At 45.5% G+C, this 24,519-nt stretch overlaps 1 protein-coding gene across 1 annotated transcript; it reads right to left on the bottom strand.

Moving 5' to 3' along the window:
* Positions 1–490: 490 nt before the first annotated feature.
* Nup133 (nuclear pore complex protein Nup133) lies at positions 491–24,277 on the bottom strand. The gene is made up of 25 exons (XM_069504776.1): positions 24,066–24,277; positions 22,806–22,924; positions 21,921–22,117; positions 20,935–21,124; positions 20,524–20,639; positions 19,591–19,780; positions 18,856–18,975; positions 17,258–17,404; positions 16,159–16,318; positions 15,684–15,771; positions 14,743–14,942; positions 13,353–13,513; positions 12,717–12,844; positions 11,735–11,956; positions 11,308–11,424; positions 11,154–11,264; positions 10,989–11,104; positions 10,669–10,923; positions 8,637–8,800; positions 8,143–8,276; positions 7,344–7,580; positions 6,056–6,253; positions 5,475–5,585; positions 4,478–4,592; positions 491–1,399 (listed from the first exon to the last, which is right to left on the bottom strand). The coding sequence occupies exons 1-25, from the start codon at positions 24,173–24,175 to the stop codon at positions 1,233–1,235; spliced, it is 3,873 nt and encodes a 1,290-aa protein (XP_069360877.1). The 5' UTR covers positions 24,176–24,277; the 3' UTR covers positions 491–1,232.
* Between the last annotated feature and the right edge of the window lie 242 nt (positions 24,278–24,519).

Genomic DNA, 24,519 nt, shown 5'->3' on the forward strand with positions numbered 1-24,519 from the left:
TATGTACGTGCCATATCTAATTATTAGCACGACTGTACCAGAGTGAACTAGAGTGAGGGGAAACTCTCGGTTCGACGCTGAATCAGCGATATGTCAAATATTAGGCTATAGTGACGTAAAATCAAAGAAAAACCGATCAAATGTACTTTTGACGCCTGCCAGTGACGTCGACGCCTCGACGATTTGTTAGAAGGTCCCTAACTGTCTATACTCTACTCGGCACTCGCGGCATATTATCAGCATTAACAACCCGTCGGAAATATCTGAGAACCTGGCTTATTGACGTTATGCAACGTGCTTGCGTTGGCAAAAGTACTGGCAGCGGTACTGGTAGAACATAGTGTTTATAATTATACTCTTTGGGATAGGCGAAAATAGGCGAGCTGCGGAAAAGCACGAGGGGAAGCGCGTTTTAGCGTGGTGCTCAGATATTTCCGACAGGTTGTATGTTAAGACTTTTATGAATGAGGAAATCAATAAAACAACATAGTATTATTAATCATTATTATCTTTAATGCAACATAATAATATTAATCACAGAATACTTAACTATAGCTTATAAGTAGTCACAATTTAACAATCATACAGTTGGGAAACCTGAGTCGTCTTAGGGTATAGAGGATATTTAAACATTAAAAACCCCCTTCATCAAACTGAGCCCCACACAAGTTTTTATATTAGTTTTTGCAAACAAAATTCTATGTCGAATTCCTCCGTTCATCTAAAGCATCTCTATTCTTCAGCGACAATGTTGTCAAAAAAAAATATGCTGTAGTTTATGATGAAATTAAGTTTAAGTTAATTCTGTTGGTAACAATCTCTGAACTTAACTAAAATGACAGATCTACAACTATTACTATCCCTTTCATTATGCTCCCTGCGGAAAAGAATAGCACTAAATTTAGACCTGTCAATTAAGTTTATTTCAGAGATTAACCGCCGTACTCAGTGTCGCTAATCGTTACTTAAGATTGAGTTAAAACGAGACAGATTTATGTGAGAGATATAGCTCTGTCTCGTTTTAACTAAATTTAAGTAACGATTAAACGACTCTGAGTACGGCTGTCAGTACAACAGAATTATTATGATATTTCTTAACTGTACGATTGCTAACCTGTGTACGTACGTCTACATCAGTCTGACAGAACATCATCGAATGGTGAGAACTTGTACTATTATAACTTAGGCAACGAACAAACACACCGGAATACAAAGTAAAGGCCAAAGAGGATCTAAGTGGAGTCCGTATCAACGATATTGTGGTCGCTTCTGTTGGCGTCGACGCACTCGTAGCCGTACTTGATGAGGAAGTGGAACCGAGGGTCGGAGACCAGCTCCGCCAGCTCCGGCGCCGTCAGGATGTCTTCCACTGGCGGCAGCAAAAGCTCCAGATCGCCACCTGTCGGAAAAGCGATTGAACAACGTTCAAATTCTATGTATTGTTCTGAAAATCGCCGCCGAGTTTCTTGCTGGTTCTTCTCGGTAGAAAAGGCATTCTGAACCAGTGGTAGATGCATTTGACGATTCAAAGTAGGTACTTGTAAAAGAATTATTTTTATAGACTTAATGAAAAGTGAACATTTTACACACAATTGATTAAAAAATATATTGTTTTTTTTAAGTGTTCCACCCACAAATCGAAATTGACATCGGTATAAAAGTAGGCGATACCCGCGGCTTCGCCCGCGTGGATGTAGGTTTCTAAAAATCTCGTGGGAACTCATTCATTTTGGCATAAAAAGTAGCCTATGTCCGTCCCGGGGGTTTAAACTATTATCGATTAAACTAAAAAAGCACGTCAAATCATTGTGACATCACATACCAGTATTTCATAGAAGCTCGCATACCAAGCGCGCGTTTTGACGTTTGGTAAAAAGATACTGATTTGACTAGTTGTCAAACACCATCTGCTCGATGGTGGTAGAATGACAGCTACAATGGCACGATCGCAATCGCCTGATTGGTTGACGCTCTCTCACTATTGGCTACAATGCATTGTTGCAACAAGGATCGCACACATTCAACCAATTACAACAATTGAGATTGATGCAGGTTTTATGAAATCGACCTACGGATTTCGACTACGTACTGGTGCAGACCTTGGCGATGCCTTGCGACTTGTATTCATAAGCACGAATGATGACATACCCATAAGATGCACCAAGTCGAGCAGGCGGAAGAACATTTTGTCCTGCATCTCGGCGGCGGGCGCGTCCACGCGGCACACCGACCAGTCGTCGCGCAGGATGCAAGCGCACCACACCTGAACACGAATGACGACATACCCATAAGATGCACCAAGTCGAGCAGGCGGAAGAACATCTTGTCCTGCATCTCGGCGGCGGGCGCGTCCACGCGGCACACCGACCAGTCGTCGCGCAGGATGCAAGCGCACCACACCTGAACACGAATGACGACATACCCATAAGATGCACCAAGTCGAGCAGGCGGAAGAACATCTTGTCCTGCATCTCGGCGGCGGGCGCGTCCACGCGGCACACCGACCAGTCGTCGCGCAGGATGCAAGCGCACCACACCTGAACACGAATGACGACATACCCATAAGATGCACCAAGTCGAGCAGGCGGAAGAACATCTTGTCCTGCATCTCGGCGGCGGGCGCGTCCACGCGGCACACCGACCAGTCGTCGCGCAGGATGCAAGCGCACCACACCTGAACACGAATGACGACATACCCATAAGATGCACCAAGTCGAGCAGGCGGAAGAACATCTTGTCCTGCATCTCGGCGGCGGGCGCGTCCACGCGGCACACCGACCAGTCGTCGCGCAGGATGCAAGCGCACCACACCTGAACACGAATGACGACATACCCATAAGATGCACCAAGTCGAGCAGGCGGAAGAACATCTTGTCCTGCATCTCGGCGGCGGGCGCGTCCACGCGGCACACCGACCAGTCGTCGCGCAGGATGCAAGCGCACCACACCTGAACACGAATGACGACATACCCATAAGATGCACCAAGTCGAGCAGGCGGAAGAACATCTTGTCCTGCATCTCGGCGGCGGGCGCGTCCACGCGGCACACCGACCAGTCGTCGCGCAGGATGCAAGCGCACCACACCTGAACACGAATGACGACATACCCATAAGATGCACCAAGTCGAGCAGGCGGAAGAACATCTTGTCCTGCATCTCGGCGGCGGGCGCGTCCACGCGGCACACCGACCAGTCGTCGCGCAGGATGCAAGCGCACCACACCTGAACACGAATGACGACATACCCATAAGATGCACCAAGTCGAGCAGGCGGAAGAACATCTTGTCCTGCATCTCGGCGGCGGGCGCGTCCACGCGGCACACCGACCAGTCGTCGCGCAGGATGCAAGCGCACCACACCTGAACACGAATGACGACATACCCATAAGATGCACCAAGTCGAGCAGGCGGAAGAACATCTTGTCCTGCATCTCGGCGGCGGGCGCGTCCACGCGGCACACCGACCAGTCGTCGCGCAGGATGCAAGCGCACCACACCTGAACACGAATGACGACATACCCATAAGATGCACCAAGTCGAGCAGGCGGAAGAACATCTTGTCCTGCATCTCGGCGGCGGGCGCGTCCACGCGGCACACCGACCAGTCGTCGCGCAGGATGCAAGCGCACCACACTTGAACACGAATGACGACATACCCATAAGATGCACCAAGTCGAGCAGGCGGAAGAACATCTTGTCCTGCATCTCGGCGGCGGGCGCGTCCACGCGGCACACCGACCAGTCGTCGCGCAGGATGCAAGCGCACCACACCTGAACACGAATGACGACATACCCATAAGATGCACCAAGTCGAGCAGGCGGAAGAACATCTTGTCCTGCATCTCGGCGGCGGGCGCGTCCACGCGGCACACCGACCAGTCGTCGCGCAGGATGCAAGCGCACCACACCTGAACACGAATGACGACATACCCATAAGATGCACCAAGTCGAGCAGGCGGAAGAACATCTTGTCCTGCATCTCGGCGGCGGGCGCGTCCACGCGGCACACCGACCAGTCGTCGCGCAGGATGCAAGCGCACCACACCTGAACACGAATGACGACATACCCATAAGATGCACCAAGTCGAGCAGGCGGAAGAACATCTTGTCCTGCATCTCGGCGGCGGGCGCGTCCACGCGGCACACCGACCAGTCGTCGCGCAGGATGCAAGCGCACCACACCTGAACACGAATGACGACATACCCATAAGATGCACCAAGTCGAGCAGGCGGAAGAACATCTTGTCCTGCATCTCGGCGGCGGGCGCGTCCACGCGGCACACCGACCAGTCGTCGCGCAGGATGCAAGCGCACCACACCTGAACACGAATGACGACATACCCATAAGATGCACCAAGTCGAGCAGGCGGAAGAACATCTTGTCCTGCATCTCGGCGGCGGGCGCGTCCACGCGGCACACCGACCAGTCGTCGCGCAGGATGCAAGCGCACCACACCTGAACACGAATGACGACATACCCATAAGATGCACCAAGTCGAGCAGGCGGAAGAACATCTTGTCCTGCATCTCGGCGGCGGGCGCGTCCACGCGGCACACCGACCAGTCGTCGCGCAGGATGCAAGCGCACCACACCTACACGATCCATATTAATATTATACAGGGGCATATGATACAAGGGCATCAGTCGTGGGACAGGACACTGAAGCGATGAAGATCAGCAACAACTGTCGGGAGACGATCTGCACCCCCACCTCAGCCACCCTCGCAACGGGCTGTGCGGGCAGCGGCACGCGCGTCGCGCAGTCATAAACGCGACGCGTGCGCGAACTGACCCCCTTGATAAAGGGCCCCGGATGGGTTCGAAACTAGTCGGGCTAACGTCGACTGGATACGTGAGTATAGCCGTACAAAATATAATATCTATAATGGAAATCCCTAACGATAGTTTAAACGCTAAAATAATATCCCTTTATATCCCGTTCATGGAAAACAGATGACAACTGTGCAAGAGAGAGCAACCTATGTTAGCTCGACTCCGCAAGCAAGGTATCATCATCATCATGATCAACCCATCGCCGGGTCTATACAGAGCACGGGTCTCCTCTCAGAGTGAGAAGGGTTTGGCCATAGTCTACCACGCTGGCCATGTGCGGATTGGTAGACTTCACACACCTTTGAGAAATTCATTATAATACCTTTATATTTGTTCAGCCTGGGGCAAATTTACCCATCTCGTTTGCGTGAGTTTTATTTTATTTTTAATTTGTTATTTTTTACTTTTTTTATAAAAAAGAATATTAGCCACGTTAAATGACTAATATTCCCCTTTCCTCTCCAACTAAGCGTCAGGCTTGTGCTAGGAGTAGGTACGACAATAGTGCAACGGGCGGGGTTTGAACCGTCGACCTTTCGGTTTTCAGTCCACTCCTTTACCGGTTGAGCTATTGAGGCTCAAATTTGAACAGAACAGAGAGCAGTTTGGACATTACGCGCGGTTAAAAGACTTTCACTCACCCTCAGTCGCAGCTCATCTCTCCGCTCCATGTCCTGCACGAAGTCCGTGAGGTCCAACGCCTTCTTGTAGTCGTACTCCGTCAGCGAGCGACTCGCCGAGTCGATGTACATCTAAGCACACAACAAAAACCCCCACCGCCATTGGTCGAAACGGAACGTGACGTCACGATTCACGTTTTCAATTTTTTCGGCCTAACGTTATCCTACTGACGTGACAGCAGTGGCGTGCAGATCATAGAGGCATAAATGCACTGCTTACCCCAGTTGTAATAGCTCAATGCATATTTTTCATTATGACCTGCCAGTAAACAGGTTCCTACCTAACTAATGCCTACCCTGGCTTGAAACCGTGTGCACGCCACTGCGTGACAGGTGACTGACGTGAATCGTGACGTCATTCAAAGCCCGCGTAAAATGGCGGCGTTTGAACAAATCAAATTTTAGCAATGTTTCATTACTTAAAAAAATAATTTGAGCATCATAATTCAAACAATACATGTTTACTATGTTATAACAATGTAAAAAGTGAATTAAAATTATAAAAAAATTACAGGCATATTCCTTATTACGTTAGCCCTCACCTGCACCAGCTCCTCAGGCTCCAGAACCCTGGTGTTGTCGTCGTCGTCCAGGCCGTGGTGCAGGCGCAGCTCGCGCGGCAACGCGTAGTGCTGCTCGGCCAGCGACAGCCGACACTCGGCCTTGCGCCACGTGTCCGACTGCTGCGGCTCGGGCTCGTCCCCGGCTAGCAGGCACAGCTTGGCTATCGACGCCATCGTCTGTGTCAAAACACAGAATATAGGTTAAGTTTTAACATTTTGATATCAGACAGTTTTATTCAAGTTTCGTTCCTACTTACAATGAACCAAAAGCTTAATTTGCTATAATCCGCTGAAACAGGTCGAACCTATATGGTGCAACATAAACATTAGACATGTGTCCGCTATAAACTGAAAACCGCTGCCGCGCCTATAGCGTACCATAGCGTTATTGTCGTAGCTAGCAACGGTTTTCAGCTAACATCTATGACGAACCACCTGACAACGCAATGCCAACTGGCAACTGACAATGCATTGTTTGGTTTTTTGGTAACTAGAAACGCAATAATTATGCCTTCTCTTTCTTTCTTTCACTGAAAGCTGAGAAGGAGCGGTTATTGGCTACCGGCTTAGTAACTAAGAACTTGATAAACCAAAGCCGACCTTATCTCTATTACGCTAAGGCTTAACTGTACAAGTACTTGTCCATTACACTTTGATCTATGAATCTTAATACAGTTAGCCTTAGAGTAATAGAAATAAGGTGCTCTTTGGTTTATCAATCTTCGTGAAATGTTTTGGTTAACTGGACTGTGGCAAACTATTCGTGCAGGCGTCCATTATAGTTTGACCTATGTCAATGATCATTATAATTAAACTTTACTGCTATGAACTTAAGGTTGTGATTACTTCACGATATTCATGAAAGTAAAATTGGTTTTATTTTAGTGAATATGCGCGCGCTAGCTATACAGACGGTATTGATACGGCAGCTAGCTTAGTTACAACTACGGAAACCGCTGCGCGTTGCGCATATTAAATTAGTTGAAACACAACTCTGATACCGATATTCGGCAACGGTTATCAATATTGGTATTGAAACTAAATAACTGTTGATTAACCGTTGCCCGAAATAGCCAATAACGCCCATCTTTAATAAACATGCAGGAAAAATGCGGCAGAAAGTAATGTACATCGGCCTTTAGAATGACATTTCGGCTTTGTCACTCATACCTATATGACGTTTTGTCGGTCTCAACGACAGAGACTCTCCTAAAAGTCGATGTGCATTGCTTTCGGCCGCGTACTGTAATTTGATTGCTTTACTCACAGACATCCTAGCGACGGAGTACGTCTCCTGGTCAGCCATTTCGGCGTATAGCTTAGCGGCCGGCACAGTATCGCCCGCGGCTAGGTGATGCAGCGCGCGGAGGGACAAGCGGTCAGGCGCGGCCGCTAGCCACGACCGAAGCCTGTCACCCGCTCGCGAGCCCAGCGAGCGCAGGAGTAACGCACATTGGGAGCCACCCCTGGAAGCCAGCCAAGCGAATGCCTTTTCCGCCATACCCTGATTACAATATTAGTGCAAAGATTATGTACAACACAGGAAAAATAAAACGGACACTAATTAGCAATTTTTTTACAAATCTTTAGAAACAAGTTCATTTATATGCAGTCTCAAACAAAAAGGATATTTTTTTATTTTTGCGTGGTATGAAATTAAATAAGTTAAATTAAATAAATCTACTAACCCCCGGACTTGAAGAGTATCCCACCCTGGTGCTTTATGAAATTAAATTAAATAAATCTACTAACCCCCGGACTGCAAGGGTATCCCACCCTGGTGCTTTATGAAATTAAATTAAATAAATCTACTAACCCCCGGACTGCAAGGGTATCCCACCCTGGTGCTTTATGAAATTAAATTAAATAAATCTACTAACCCCCGGACTGCAAGGGTATCCCACCCTGGTGCTTTATGAAATTAAATTAAATAAATCTACTAACACCCGGACTTGAATACCCTTCAAGTCTGGGGAAGTAGATTTAAGGAACATTGCATTGTAATTGAGATACAAAATGTATAAAGACTAAAGTTCAAAATGAATGAACTGAGTCATGCTCCTTACCTCATCTGCGTATTTGTCAATGTACCCGTACAGTCGCTGCATGTCGTTACGCTGCACGCACATTTCTATCAGCAGATCGAAGTCTTTGAACTTCTCAGCTAGCACCGCTGCTCTCTCGATTTGACCTTCCTGGACTGAAAAACAAATGGTATGATTTCACGTGATAGAATGAGAAGCCTATTGAATTTTAGGCTGCAGCACTGTACGAGCTGAATTGCACTTTATTCCGTCTTAACAAGAGTTGCTATTTATTTAAACGCGATTATTTAAAAAAAAAAACTCAATTGCAGTTTGCACTGCATTTTTTTCAACCGACACATTAAAGCGCTTAACATCCGGAATTTTGAGTTTTAAGAATTTTATGTATCCAGTGACACTCGAGCCATTGAGACGAACCCAATGACGTAGGTACCATTAATCAAAATCGGTCGAGTAGGAATGGACATACAGACAGGTCAATCGTATTAATCCTTCTTTTGAGCTTCGATACTCACTGTAAGGCTGTATGGTCTCGGTGCGCATGCGCTCATATAGATGGATGGTGCGTGCAGAGTGCCTGAGCGGGTCCGCCTCGCTCAGCAGCAGGTCCGCCAGCGTGGCCGCCGCCTCCAACACTTGAGCGCGCAGGTTTATGTCCTCGCATTTGTGGGCACACTCGCTGCAACGTGAAAAACCAGCCAAGTGCGCGTCAGGCTCGCGCACCGAGGGTTCCGTACTAAAGTCGTGTTTTTTCGACATTTTGCACGATAGTTCAAAAACTATGATGCATAAAAATAAATAAAAATCTGTTTTAAAATGCACAGGAAGACCTTTCATATGATACCCCACTTGGTATAGTAATCTTACTTTGAAAGTTTGAAATACTAATTTTTCTTCATGAACACATTTTTAATTAATTTTTTTGTGATGTACCACAAATGTACGGTTTAAGGGGACTCAGTTCGGTGCTTTCTTCATACAAACGTAGGAGGGAAATTACAACAATATTCGATATTGTACGCACAAAACTAAGAATTATATCGATTTATCTCGTCATTATCTAGGTTTATCTACACTAATATTATAAAGAGGAAAACTTTGTTTGTTTGTTTGTTTGTTTGTTTGTTTGTTTGTTTGTTTGTTTGTACTGAATAGGCTCAAAAACTACTGGACCGATTTTAAAAATTCTTTCACCAATCGAAAGCTACATTATCCACGAGTAACATAGGCTATATTTTATTTTGGAAAAAAATAGGGTTCCGTAAGATATTTGGGTTTTTCGGACACAAGGTGTAAAAAATCAACCAGAAAAGTTACTTATTTTGCGTACGCTGCCTAAACTATAAAAGATAGAACCATAAAATGTTCTAATTAATTGTAGATCTTATAAATATCTACAAAAAAGTCCACGACACACTATACCCATCTATGTCGAGTGAGGCACAGCAACCATTTTTTTATTTAAAAATCTTGAATTTTTTTTGGACTACATTTAAACGCGTTTATTTTACTCATGCTATTAATCCTTATCAAAATAAATGATTTCATCACTAAGAACAGTTTATGGAGATAATATTTGGTCTTTGCATGATTAAAATTGGACGTTTGGTTTTGAAGTTATGGCGAAATTAAAATATTACGATTTCTGCTGCACGGCCCGTTGTATTATTATATAAAGAGGTAATGTCGTTAAGTTTGTTTGTAGGGGGTAATCTTTAGAACTACTGAACCGATTTTAAAAATTCTTTCACCAGTAGAAAGCTACATTATTCCTGAGTGACATAGGCTATACGGGATCTTTAAAAACCTAAATCTACGCGGGCGAAGCCGCGGGGATCAGCTAGTTGATATATAAAACATTGAAAAAAACATTGATTTAAAAGTTACGAGGCTCAAAAGATTCCTATTTTAACACTAAATTAATGACAACTTTGGGCGTAAATAAATAAGATGAAATTCTAAAACAATTTATCATTAGACGTAGTTTATTTATTCATTAGTTGAAATAACTTTACTTTGCAAACATAAATTCAGCAGTTTTTTCTCAAAAATACTTTTCCTAAACCCTTTTCGAGCGCTTGATTTCGGTGAAAATCATCGTGTCTCTCAACTTTCTTATACAATGTCAAGTGAAAAGCAAACATGTTACCCACGTGCGCTGCCAATTTCGGTCGAGCATCCTGCGTCACCTTAAGGATTTCTCCCTATACGTGTGCTATAAGACCTGCCTACCCTACGAACGTATGGAACCCTAAAAATGGATAAAAAAATTGGTACAAGTCTAGAGTGAAGTTGTCTGTGGTTAACGTCATATCAGTCAGTCGTTCAATCGATAATTCCTTTGTGAGAGAGCGTATGCGCCCCTGCTGCTGCGCGCACTGATTGATAAGAAAACGACATAGCCGCCATCAACAACGACCACAATATGTAGTTAAACCAAATGAATCTCCGTTATACTATATTTTGGGAATATTCGTCTGTCTCTCAGCTCGCTCAGCGCCGTCTGCGGGCGGAGACGTCGTATACTTCCATGTACGAAGTACTCACGTGACTGCGCGCTTGTGGAGATGTGCCAGACAAGAGAGCAGCGCGCGCGGGCCGAGCGGCGGCGCGGGGCGCGGCGGCGCCTGCGCGCGGCACTTCTGCATCTCGCTCAGCGCCGTCTGCGGGCGGAGACGTCGTATACTTCCATGTACGAAGTACTCACGTGACTGCGCGCTTGTGGAGATGTGCCAGACAAGAGAGCAGCGCGCGCGGGCCGAGCGGCGGCGCGGGGCGCGGCGGCGCCTGCGCGCGGCACTTCTGCATCTCGCTCAGCGCCGTCTGCGGGCGGAGACGTCGTATACTTCCATGTACGAAGTACTCACGTGACTGCGCGCTTGTGGAGATGTGCCAGACAAGAGAGCAGCGCGCGCGGGCCGAGCGGCGGCGCGGGGCGCGGCGGCGCCTGCGCGCGGCACTTCTGCATCTCGCTCAGCGCCGTCTGCGGGCGGAGACGTCGTATACTTCCATGTACGAAGTACTCACGTGACTGCGCGCTTGTGGAGATGTGCCAGACAAGAGAGCAGCGCGCGCGGGCCGAGCGGCGGCGCGGGGCGCGGCGGCGCCTGCGCGCGGCACTTCTGCATCTCGCTCAGCGCCGTCTGCGGGCGGAGACGTCGTATACTTCCATGTACGAAGTACTCACGTGACTGCGCGCTTGTGGAGATGTGCCAGACAAGAGAGCAGCGCGCGCGGGCCGAGCGGCGGCGCGGGGCGCGGCGGCGCCTGCGCGCGGCACTTCTGCATCTCGCTCAGCGCCGTCTGCGGGCGGAGACGTCGTATACTTCCGTGTAAGAGACAGCCAAGGCCTTCGCAAGAATGCATTACACCTCATTTTTACTACTTTTTCAAAAAAATTGCGAGCAAAAGAGCAGGCCGCCTGATGTTAAGTGATTACCCTTCAGGAATTTGTTGATCCGCGAAAAGTAGCATATGTCACTCTCCAGGTTTTTAACTATACCCACGCAAAAAAACAGGTCGATCTGTTGCTCCGTTGCAACGTGATTGAAAGACAAACTAACAAACAAAAACAATTTCGCATTTATAATTTTGTAGTGATGGTGGCACTAACCGCGAGCGCAGTGAGCGCGTGTAGCGCATGGTGGGCGGCGGCACGCGGGTCGTGCGCGGGCGGCGGCAGCTCGGCCAGCGCGCGCAGCACGCGCCCGATGCGCGTGACGCGGCGGAAGCACACGTCTGCGGCGGAGAGCGCGCCGCTGCGCAAAGCTTGTAGCACCTCCGGCTCCTCGCCCTCCGGACTGTCCGAGCTTTCGTTCTCCGCACTCGCTGTAACCTAAAGTTTACAATAGGGTATTATTCCAAAAATGTATAAACAAGATAGTGTTAGAAATTAGCAATCGAAAAATGTTAGTTTCAGTTTATAAAGTTACTGAATTTTGTAATTAATTTTGAATATTTCACTTTTTTATACGTTCTACAAATATTGGAAACGCACGAGACTGTAGCCGCCATGATGAATTCCGACTGTGACGTCATATGGATTGCAGTTGTTCACTAAGAAAATGCCGTTGTTTACCAATCCGTGTGACGTCACAACAGCCTATGAACCTAAACAAAATGGAGGCTACCGTTTTCGCGGGGAAATTTGAAATACAAATTTTTAATGCATTTTTTCCATCCAAACACAGGAATTTTTCCTGTGTTTGAATACTAAAATAATCGAACGGTATGAGTTGCCATATCAGTATCATATCGATCCGAGACATGGTCACTAACTATGAGCTTCACGAAAGCTCAGAGTCACTCAGCGGGCGATAGAGAGAGCTGTGCTTGGAGTTTCTCTACATGATCAAATCAGAAATGAGATCTGTAAGAGAACCAAAGTAATCAACATAGCTTAACTGATTGTGAATATGTGAGATTGTGTGGCGATGAACAAGGCACATAGTTCGAAAAAGGTGCTAAAATGGCGCGCCGGAAAGCGCAGCGTGGGAAGACCCGCACTAAGTGTAAGGACGACATCAAACGAGTCAGTCCTCACAAGAGACTTGTGTCCAGCAGTGGGACCTATGTCCAACTGATAAGGAACTCACCCGATGGAGCGCCGCGTCCACTAAGTGTGCTCCCTCCTGGTGCAAGCGCTGCAAGGCGCGCGCGGCCGCCAGCCTCTCCCCGAGCGAACACAGCTCGTACTGCGTGCTGACTGTACCCTCCTCGTTCTCTGCCGCAACAAATACTGATTAAGGGTGCCTGTCCACTGAACCGGAGCGGAGATGTGTATAGTTGAACAATCAGAGCTTTGTCAGATGATGTAATAAAATTATCACGTTATTTACCGATAATCTGATTGGTCTGCTCAACACATCTCTCCGCTCCGCTTCAGTGGACAGTCACCTTTAAGCAGGAGTCATTTAAGCAATAGTCGTTCAAGAGTGGAGTATTTTTAAGTGTCCTCTTCACGGTCACTCAAAGTCGACTCGACTGTGAGAGCATGCTATGGCAATAGGGCATTTGACAGCATGTAAAATATAGGATCTATTGATGGAATACGTATTGAATATGAATTTTGGAAGCCAACTATTTAGTCAGCATATCGACAAAGAAAATGATTTTTTACTACTTTAGTCACGTGATCGTAAACGGCTGTGATTGGCCGAGTGGTTGATGACGTCAACGGTCACCATGACAGGGTCTGCCGCCAAAGTAAAAGAAGAAGATAGATTACATACCCCTGGTCACAGTGCCGAGTCTCCGCCACAGGTTGTGCGCGCGCAAGAAGTCGAGGAACAGAGAGAGGGCGCGTTGCTTGTCGCGCAGCTGCGCCGAAGTCTGCAGCGCGGCCGAGCTGCCCAGCGCCACGCGGGTCGCTCCACCAGAACGAAGCTTCCACCTTTAACAGATAATAATGAAACTATTTTTTTATTTTTTTTATTGGTTTGCCAACAGATAGTACACATATTATAAAATAACAATCACAATTCACAGAGAAAAAATTTAGAGTGTACACCCAATTACTGGCAAACCGGCATGCATTTTAAAAGTTTGCAAGTGCCGGATTACCAGTTAACTTTATTTTATTTTATTTTATTGGTTTGCCAACAGATAGTACACATATTATAAAATAACAATTACAATTCACAGAGAAAAAAATTAGAGTGTACACATGCATTTTAAAAGTTTGCAAGTGCTGGATTACCAGTTAACTTAAAGCTAAAAATACAAAAACAAGAAAAATAAGAAAAATTACGAAGAAGCATACGAGTTTATATACAACTAGCTTATGCTCGCGACTTCGTCCGCGTGGACTACACAAATTTCAAACCCCTATTTCACCCCCTTAGGAGTTGAATTTTCAAAAATCCTTTCTTAGCGGATGCCTACGTCATAATAGCTATCTGCATGCCAAATTTCAGCCCAATCCGTCCAGTAGTTTGAGCTGTGCGTTGATAGATCAGTCAGTCAGTCAGTCAGTCAGTCAGTCATTCAGTCAGTCAGTCAGTCAGTCAGTCAGTCATTCAGTCAGTCAGTCAGTCACCTTTTCCTTTTATATATTTAGATTAAACAAAGGCGGCATTATGGGCGAGTCTAGTAACCACTAACGCTCGTCCCGCTGGCGCTTCGGGCCCACGGTTTGTGGGGTGAAGGAGCTGGACAAATACATGCATGGTAGCAGAGTGTGGTTAATTGCAGTCAGTGCAGTTTAAAACCCGAGCCCCCGTCAGTCACCCCGGCCGGCTCCTAAAAGGGCCCGGAGCTAGGTCTAGGGTTTGTGGGCAGTGGCGTGCAGCTCATAGAGGCATAAACGCACTGCTTACCCTCATTGTAATAAATCAATGCTTATTTTTCATTTTACCTGCCGTAAAATAAGTTCATACCTAAATGCATACCCTGGCTTGAACTCCTGTGCACGCCACTGTTTGTGGGTAACACAGCTGGGCCAATATAATTTTGGTAGCAGAGCGTGGTTTGATTGCAGTCGAGGGCTCAATAACCGTGCCCCTTTAGTCACCAGGATGGATCCAGCTCATGGGTCTCAGGCCTAGGTCCAAGGTTTATACCCACAAATCCTGGACCTAGCTGAGCCAATACAACTCTGGTAGCAGAGCGAGTATGACATACCTAGGATCGCCAGCAGGCGCGTCGTCCAGCATATCCTGAGCTAAAGCCAGAACCGTGCGGTCTAGCGGCGCGTCGCTGTGCGGCTCCGTGCGCGGAAACAGCTCTGCGGTCAGCCGCGCGGCTGAACTTGCGTCGCCGCGCACGTGGAAGAGGAATGCACTCTTCAACTTGCCCACAGCATCTGTGCTCATTGCGCTCACCTGACACAGAAGAATAAAACTTATTGATTATATCTAGACCAAGATCTTCGAACAGGAGCTCGATTACGGTAAAATGACAGCTACGGTGTGACGATCGTAATCACCTCCGATTGTCAGACACTCTCTCGCTATTGGCTAATAAGCATTGTTAACGCAAAACCACCTACAACAAATTCTGCCAATCACATCAATTGAGATTGTAATATTTATTTTATTTTATTCAGACAGTAGTTAGCCCTAGACTACAATCTCACCAGGTGGTAAGTGACGATGCAGTCTAAGAAGGAAGCGGGCTAACCTGGAAGGGGTATGGCAGTTTTTAATATACCCATGCCTCTTTGGTTTGTACCTACACGGCAGGTTGCAGGGTTTTTGTAGTCGACCTGCTATGCGTGTTGCCAGTGATGACATAATATGGTCGCTAACTATAGGCCTCATGAGAAAGTTTAGAGTCACTCTGCGGGCGGGGGATGTTAGTACTTGATCTAAGTGATAAATCAGAAATAAGGAGATCCGAAGAAGAACCAGAGTAACTGGGTTGCGAAGCTGAAGTGGCAATGGCCAGGGCACAGAGTTCGAAAGAATCGATAGACGGTGGCGTCCCAAGGTTAGACGACAGACACCATCAAACGAGTCGGAGGTAGCCGCTGGATTCAGGCAACACAAGACCGTGGCATTTAGAAGACTTATGTCCAGCGGTGGGCAGTGGACATCTATCGGTTGATATGATGATGAACATACCTCATGAGGATCAATTTCGTAGAGCGCTAGGTTGCTGTCGTACATATCGGACGGACACGGCGACCCCATCGGACTGTCGCAGATTGACCTGAGGAAATTACACCTGGTAATTAATATCAGTCTTTAGGAGCATTTTCGCCTTAAATCTAATAAATCATTACTTTTTTAATAAAAAAAGGAAAAGGTGACTGACTGACTGACTGACTGATCTATCAACGCACAGCTCAAACTACTGGACGGATCGGGCTGAAATTTGGCATGCAGATAGCTATTATGACGTAGGCATCCGCTAAGAAAGGATTTTTGAAAATTAAACTCCTAAGGGGGTTAAATAGGGGTTTGAAATTTTGTAGTCCACGCGGACAAAGTCGCGAGCATAAGCTAGTTTTTAATAAAAATTGATAGAAAAGATTTAAAAGATTATTTTCCTTTTGAGGTGCGAAACCCTAAAGAGAGAATGAGGAAATGCACTCACGGCGTGTGGTGATGCTGGGGGCCCGGCTCCGCGGCGCGCAGCAGCAGCACGCCGTGCTTGCGGCTGAACAGCAGCGGCAGACCGTCGCAGAACGCCGCGCCCAGGATGCGGTCTGCTTCTGCTGACACGTCCACGTACTCCGCCTTCTCCGTTGCTGCCGCTGTTCCAATACACACAAAATATTTCTTGAGATACTTCCAAATTCTAAATTATTTTGGTCTTTCACGACTTTTATACAGGGTGTAATCAGAACGCTAACAAAAAGTTAGCGTTATTGTTATGCTACCTAAACACAATCCAATACCAATAATATTTGCCTCATTTTGTAGTTTTAGTAATTTAGTATTTTTCAAACCCGCAATGTACAGCGTGCCAAACTCGGGTCAATGCCCCACTTACGACGCGGCATTGACTCCGAGTGGCTTACTTGTGCAACGTTCGTTGACCTCTAGCATTAGTCAGATGTTTTATCCATACTTCCATACTAATATTATAAATGCGAATGTGTGTCCTTCTGTCTGTCTGTCTGCTAGCTTTTCACGGACTATCCATTCAAATTCAAATTCAAATTCAAATTCAAATTTCTTTATTGCGAATATGGGTAAACAGTGCAGATATTACAAAACGAAAAGGTACAGCCAAATTCTGCCTATTAGCATGCAATATGTTATGACTTATGATATACCGAACAACGTGTACATAGTTTTGATAAAATTAGTCAAATTAAATACTTAGTCACAAAAAAATACAAATTTAAATGATAATGTTACAAATGTCAAAAATTAAAATAAAACTAAAATTTCTCTACAAGGTAATCATTAATCGAATAATATGTCTTTTCTAACAATAGTTTTTTCAATTTTATCTTAAATAAAGGAAGTTCTCGTGTCTCAATTATATGTTTGGGCAAGTGATTATACAAGAGTGGCCCAGTGGCAAAAAAACCATTCAACCGATTTTGATGAAATTTGATACAGAGATAGCTTGCATCCCGGGGAAGGACTTAGACTACTTTTTACCCCGGAAAATTAAAGAGATCCCACGGGATTTTTAAAAACCGAAATGGTCGCGGGCATCATCTAGTTAACAGTATACTCACGCGAGAAGCAGGCCACGTATGTGGAGGTGTAGAGCAGCGGCCGCGTGGGCAGCGGCAGACACTTGGGCGGCTCGTCGTCGCGCGGCACTCGCACCGCGCACAGCGACGCCACCCGCGCTCGGTCTCGCTGCTCCACGCTGACGTGGGCTGGTAACACACACCCACACTGTGTCAACAACACACTGTGTCAACAACACACTGTGTCAACAACACACTGTGTCAACAACACACTGTGTCAACAACACACTGTGTCAACAACACACTGTGTCAACAACACACTGTGTCAACAACACACCATGTCACAGTCTGCTAACATAATAACTGTGATAAGCATTTTATTTTATTTTATTTTTTACTAGCTTATGCTCGCGACTTCGTCCGCGTGGACTACAAAATTTCAAACCCCTATTTAACCCCCTTAGGACTTGAATTTTCAAAAATCCTTTCTTAGCGGATGCCTACGTCATAATAGCTATCTGCATGCCAAATTTCAGCCCGATCCGTCCAGTAGTTTGAGTTGTGCGTTGATAGATCAGTCAGTCAGTCAGTCAGTCAGTCAGTCAGTCAGTCAGTCAGTCAGTCACCTTCTCCTTTTATATATATATAGATTTATTGGACACACAAAACAGATTATGACAGTAATTGATAAAGTAATACAAGCCATGAATAAAACTAGTCACTCTCCAAAAAAAAGTGTGTACAAATGCAGTTATTAGTAATGGACGTGTACGAAGTTAGTAACGGACTCACTATTAAACAATACCTATACTATAATAAAAGAACATAGAACTAAAAATTTGTTAAAAATCGAACACTAAATAAAGTACTTACCTATTACATTACAAGTCATTCAGCGGGCGATGGAGAGAGTTCTACTTGGAGTTTCTTTACAAGTGAAGTGACCAAATCAGAAATGAGGAAATCCGTAGGAGAAACAGAGTAACCGACATAGGTTACACAGCTGAAGTGGCAATATTTCACTTAGGGGTTGAATTTTTGAAATAACCTTTCTTAGCGAATGCTTACGTTATAATATCTATCTGCATGCCAAATTTCAGCCCGATCCGTCCAGTAGTTTGAGCTGTGCGTTGATAGATCAGTCAGTCAGTCAACTTTTCATTGAATGTATTTAGATGTCAACATACCGAGTGCGTATCTCATCTCGGGCGATCGTGCCACGTTGACGGCCGCGAGCAGCAGCAGCAAGCCGCGCGGCCCGTGCGCGTGCACGTCCAGCGCCATGATCTCCAGGCTGTTCAGGTCCCCTGCAACTCACACGCGCTCACATCAACATACCGAGTGCGTATCTCATCTCGGGCGATCGTGCCACGTTGACGGCCGCGAGCAGCAGCAGCAAGCCGCGCGGCCCGTGCGCGTGCACGTCCAGCGCCATGATCTCCAGGCTGTTCAGGTCCCCTGCAACTCACACGCGCTCACATCAACATACCGAGTGCGTATCTCATCTCGGGCGATCGTGCCACGTTGACGGCCGCGAGCAGCAGCAGCAAGCCGCGCGGCCCGTGCGCGTGCACGTCCAGCGCCATGATCTCCAGGCTGTTCAGGTCCCCTGCAACTCACACGCGCTCACATCAACATACCGAGTGCGTATCTCATCTCGGGCGATCGTGCCACGTTGACGGCCGCGAGCAGCAGCAGCAAGCCGCGCGGCCCGTGCGCGTGCACGTCCAGCGCCATGATCTCCAGGCTGTTCAGGTCCCCTACAAATCACACGCGCTCACATCAATACAATACAATAGAACCCATACTAATATTATAAATGCGAAAGTGTGTCTGTCTGCTAGCCTTTAACGGCCCATCCATTTAACAGATTTTGATGAAATTTGGTACAGCGATAGCTTGCATCCCGGGCTACTTTTTGTCCCGGAAAATCAAAGAGTTCCCAAGGGATTTTTAAAAACCGACGAAGTCGCGGGCATCATCAAGTAGATAAAAGAAATAAAGAAAAGGTGCGCTCCAACTAAGGCTGTGTTATAACCCTTACTATTTAGTGCGATTGCTGTTGCTTGACTGCAACTGATTTGTTTCCAAATTACACCGCTAAATCCCAGATCCCAGGATAATCCCAGGTCTTATCTTCCGCCACCCATTCACCGGGAAGCTCAGCATTGGAAGACGACCTACTATACGACAATGAAGAGACAAACTAATTTGTAGGTAGTCGAGAAGGCGCCCCGGGAAAACACCAAGAGCAAGTACCGAACGGGCGCCCTCCCGCGATTCGGTTGAGGGTTGTCCCAGTCCGGTGGGCACACACCCCCCGCCTCATACCCCGACTGCCATCTCGACCTGTCGCGGACTGTAGGCAAGTTTACCTTGTGGTGCTAAGTGTGACCTAGCGAAGGCTTCGGACAGCGGCCTCCTCAGGTTGTGCTCGTTGACCTCCGCCCCACACCACAGTTGCAGCAGCGGCCCGCCCGCCAACAACGCTATACACTCATCCTCTTCCTCTTCTGGGTTCTCCGTATTGGTCGCCGCCGGCAGAACCACTACTCCCACCAATTTCTACAAATTTAACACATTTTTTAAATGTTCTGCTGGTTTTGTCACCTTGTTTAATCCATGCTTATGTTATAAATGTGAAAGTGCATCTGTCTGTCTGTCTGCATGTTTAGCAGTGGGAGGGCGAGCGATGCATATCGCATGCTACATGTTGCATCATACAGATTTGTATGTTTCAGCGGACCATAGCAAATTAAGCTTTTGGTTCCTTGTATATAAAGTGTAATCCGGTATTTGATAACTAGTCAAATTATTATCTTTTTATGAACTACACAACAAGCTCTGCTGCGTTTATGCACCCTCTAATTACAGCTATCTCCGCCACCGCTCCAAATTTTTCGTAAGTCCGTTTAGTCGCACGGTAGCGCGCTCCAGGTCACCCATACCGCGCACTTTGGCTGCGCTCAACGCACTGCTGAAGGAGTCCCCTCGCTGTGACATATTTGCTGACAAATGGGCTGACCTCATGGGTCAGATTTTGCACTTTTGTGAAAATTTATAATTTTGCTTTTTAAAATTTATAATTTTAACAATTTTTGTATGTATGTTTATGTTAGTTTGTACTCGTAGTTTAATTAGTGTAATTGGCTTTATGGCCGTTCTAATTAAATAATAAATAAATAAATAATAATAATAATAATAATAATCTATTTTGTACACGGGCGTGAGAGCAGATAATATATGATAATAATAATAGGCAAATAGATGTCTACCGTATTGATAAACAAGTGATAGTTATTAGTTACCGTATCAGCGTGGGCGGGCATGGAGCCGAAGAAGAGTAGTGACACCTTTCGGCCGATGCCTCCGAGCCAGCCGCTGGGGGGCCGCAGGGTCTGGCAGACTACCGTCGGGCGACCCTCTGACAACAATGGTATACTGTTCAAGCCGAGTAACGGATCGACGAGATCTTTTGTATGGGTTTAATAAAGCCAGGTCTTTATGAGTGACATAGGTCACTTTTTATCCTGGAAAATCATAGAGATTTTAAAAAACCTATAGCCTCGCGATGGAGAGAGCTATGCTTGGAGTTTCTCCACGTGATCAAATCAGAAATGGGGAGATCCCCACCATGTGGGTACATATTTTGTTCTATCACACCAGAGTGTGTGGTTCCAGCAGCGAAAAGGTTAGGTTAGGTTCTACAATACACTCACCCTTGCTAGTAGTGATCCTGACGAGGGTGCAGGTAGTGGTGGCCAGCAGCAGGCCGTCCTTGGCTTCCGTGAGCCGGTCGCACTCCTGCCCCGCCAGCTCACAGGACACGTCGGTGTAGGCGCCCTCCGTGCCCACGCAGGCCCAGTAGCGCACCACGCCCTCTGGCGACACTCCGATGCAGGAGGGCATCTGAACAACACACAAATGCTAAGGTTGAGGACAGTAACAATGTAACCTGACGCCAAACCTCCGCTAGGCCGGACTCCCTTGGTCACGTGTCCGAGACGCAGCGCGATACTCCCGTGACTCCTGATCTCCTTCAATCTCATACAAAAGACAGATAGAGAGGAGATAAAGAGTCAATGCGATAGAAAAAGAGGAATTTTTTAAACTTTAGACTGCAGTGCTTTAGAATCCAGTATGTTAACATACTGAATTCCACTTAATTAGTGGGTGTAACTTTCCAGTGACACCCTCCCCCTCCTCCCCCCCCCCCTCAGCCCACTTCTTCTTTCTGGACTCCCCAGAAACATCAATATTAGCATGACAGGCAGAGGCGATGATGGCGTGATGAATACACACACAATAGCGATTAAATACCTAATGTGCAATAAATATAATATTATAAATTTTTATTTGTTTATTATACATATAATATTATAAATAAATATTTGTTTATTTATTTATCACTCCTTTCATTCATCATCATATTATATTTGTTTGTATCTTTGTAACTGTAATTAGTAATATTATATAAAATATTCTAACCGCTAAACTTTCCTTGTCCTCAGTAAAACCCACTAGGAAATCATATATGGTCTCCACGTCACAGGTTTAACCTAGTGTGGAGACCACTAGTAACCAACGCCAAAATAACGTGTTTTTGTTAAATAAAGATATTTTTATTTTTTTTATTTTTTTTATAGGGAGTTGTGGGAAAGTCATGGGGAAGCCTTGGTCCAGTTGTGTGACAGTGATACACTACCTGCACCCCCTCCTCATAGAACAGCACAACGAGATCAGCCTTGTGCGCCAAGTCAGTCTGTGGCAGCGTCAGTTCCCTGGCGGCGGCCGGCGCGCCGGGGGACGCGGCCGGCTCGCGCGGCCACGCCAGCACGCGGCGCCCCGCCACCACCCAGCACCAGCCGCACGGGGACATGCGGACGCTCACATCCCCACTTGCTGAACACCAAAGCATAACAAATCAATAACACTTACAGTTGGGGCACAGTCATTTTATTTATTTATTTTATTTTATTTATTTTATATCTAATTAGAACGGCAGTGCCACTTACACTAACTAGATGATTAATAATAAATTTAAATACTTATTTGGTACAAGAAAAAAGACATAAAATACAAAACGATAAAAGATCAAAGAATTTTGAATATGTACGCTGAGAACATTGAATGACATATTCATGCAATGCTCTCAGCGTACTTCAGTAACTCCCGAACCAGTATTATAGACCCATCATTAAATGGGTCCCATTGAGCATTATTGTCCAAAAGCGCGTTGAATGATGCTAATGAACGGGGTATAGGTGACATAGATCTAGCAACAGTGCGATGATGTGGGACCACGAAAAGTTTATTTTTTCGTGGACGAAGATTACTGTTGGAAGTATTAACATTACATACATCTAACACTCTAAACAAGTCAACTGATTTACAGTAACCAGCAGGAAATATTACACTTCCAACTTTATAATGAGATAATGATTTGGTAATGAGATAAGGATTTGGAATAAGCTAGTGTTTTTATATAACTAGTATTATTATTCATGGTTAATTCGAAAGTTCTAATCTCAGAATCTAATTGGATACAGAATTAGACAGGCTAAGTACTTGAAATCAACAATTAACTCACCAAAAGTTAGTGTTTCAGTCACCATGACAGGCAAGGGCATCCCAAAAGTTTCAATGGTGCTAAGAGCTGTCTTGTATATTATATCGCCAGGCTGCTGCTCCATGGACTGCATGAATTTGCTATAAAAGATAAACAATGGTACTGATTTTGAGCACTGGTACTGATTCCGAGCACAAATTTTAGAGTATTGGCATCCTCTTCTTACAAATGTAATATGAAAAGGACAGACACAACTTGACAGTTTAAAATTTAATTTAGAGCTGTCAAACCTCGTGACTTCAGCTGCCAGTCGTGAGTCTATTGTTTACATTCACCATGTGCACATGTCAAATTCATGTTTTGTCCATTTTTAGCAATATTAAAAAGAAAAAGATGCAGATACTCTAAATCTAGTTTAGAGAAAAGACAATAGAATTGGTGCCATTACCAATCTAAATATATAAAAGGAAAAGGTGATTAAATGATCACTCAATACACAGCTAAAATTACTGAACAGATTGGGCTGAAAGGTCAAAGTCAAAGTCAAATGATTTATTCAAAATAGGTAATAAATTACTCGTATTGATGGTCTGGTATGGTGTTAGATTTGTAAGATATAGTGGTGATAATTATTACGCAAACTTAAAACTAAAGCTACGAGGGTTCCAAACGCGCCCAGGTCTGAGAAGAGCCCACAACAAACTCAGCCGGGTAAATGACGGGTGTGCAAATGACTATTATGACTTAGGCTGAGATCTATACAGTGCACTTTGACTTTGCCCAGACTTAAGATTGAGTTAAAACAAGACAGGTTTATGTGAGAGATATAGCTCTGTCTCGTTTCGGAGTTTCTCTATGTGGTCAAATCTATAGGAGAACCAGAGTAACCAACCAGAGTAGTTCAACAGGTAGTAGTTGTTGCGAAACTAAGTGGCAATGCAATGGGCAGGCCACATAGTTCGAAAAACGATACATGTTGGGGTTCCGAAGTGCTAAAATGGCAACCTCACAACCAAAAGCGCAGCGTTTAAAGACCGCCTTACTAGGTGGACCGACCTAATCAAACGAGTCGCAGGGAGCTGCTGGATTCAGACGACGCAAGAACGCGGCATGTGGAGTCCCTACAAGAAACCTATGTCCATTTGTGGACTTCCATCAGTTGATAATGATAATAATGATGATGATAGGTGTAAAGTATCCTTAGATAATAAAGAGACAAGTTAAATTAAAACAGTTTCCTTAAAAAACTAAAGAGGTTAGGGCTAAGTTTAGGTACTGTACCTCTGATTCTTTTTAGCTGAACCAAGTCCTGCAGGTCTCCGGCCACCAATTGACTGTCTAACTCGAGGTGAAAAAGGGCTTCGCATACCACCAGAGCTATTAAATTCCATTTTTATTGATTTATTTGAAAAAACAAATTAATTTAAATTCTATGTTACCGATAATTTGCCAAAAATCAAAACAAACTCAAAAACCAATTGACAGTTGTTACCACAGCGCTCTACCACGGCTCTACCTTTTATTTCTGGTCGGTGGGCTCTACTATCTCTATGCTCTTTTGGCACTTGAATGACATTGACAGAAGGGCGTTGTTGAACAAAGGCTGCCAACAAATACTTATAATCTCCTCAATTTTAGGGAATATATTGAAAATGTCAATGTCGAAAATCGAGTAAGCTGTACCTATCTAATTTTAACCGAATGAGAAATTGGGAAAACCATCCCTGTTTCTGAA

The sequence above is a fragment of the Maniola hyperantus genome, chromosome 18 (assembly GCF_902806685.2).
Source record: "Maniola hyperantus chromosome 18, iAphHyp1.2, whole genome shotgun sequence".
Lineage (NCBI taxonomy): Eukaryota > Metazoa > Arthropoda > Insecta > Lepidoptera > Nymphalidae > Maniola > Maniola hyperantus.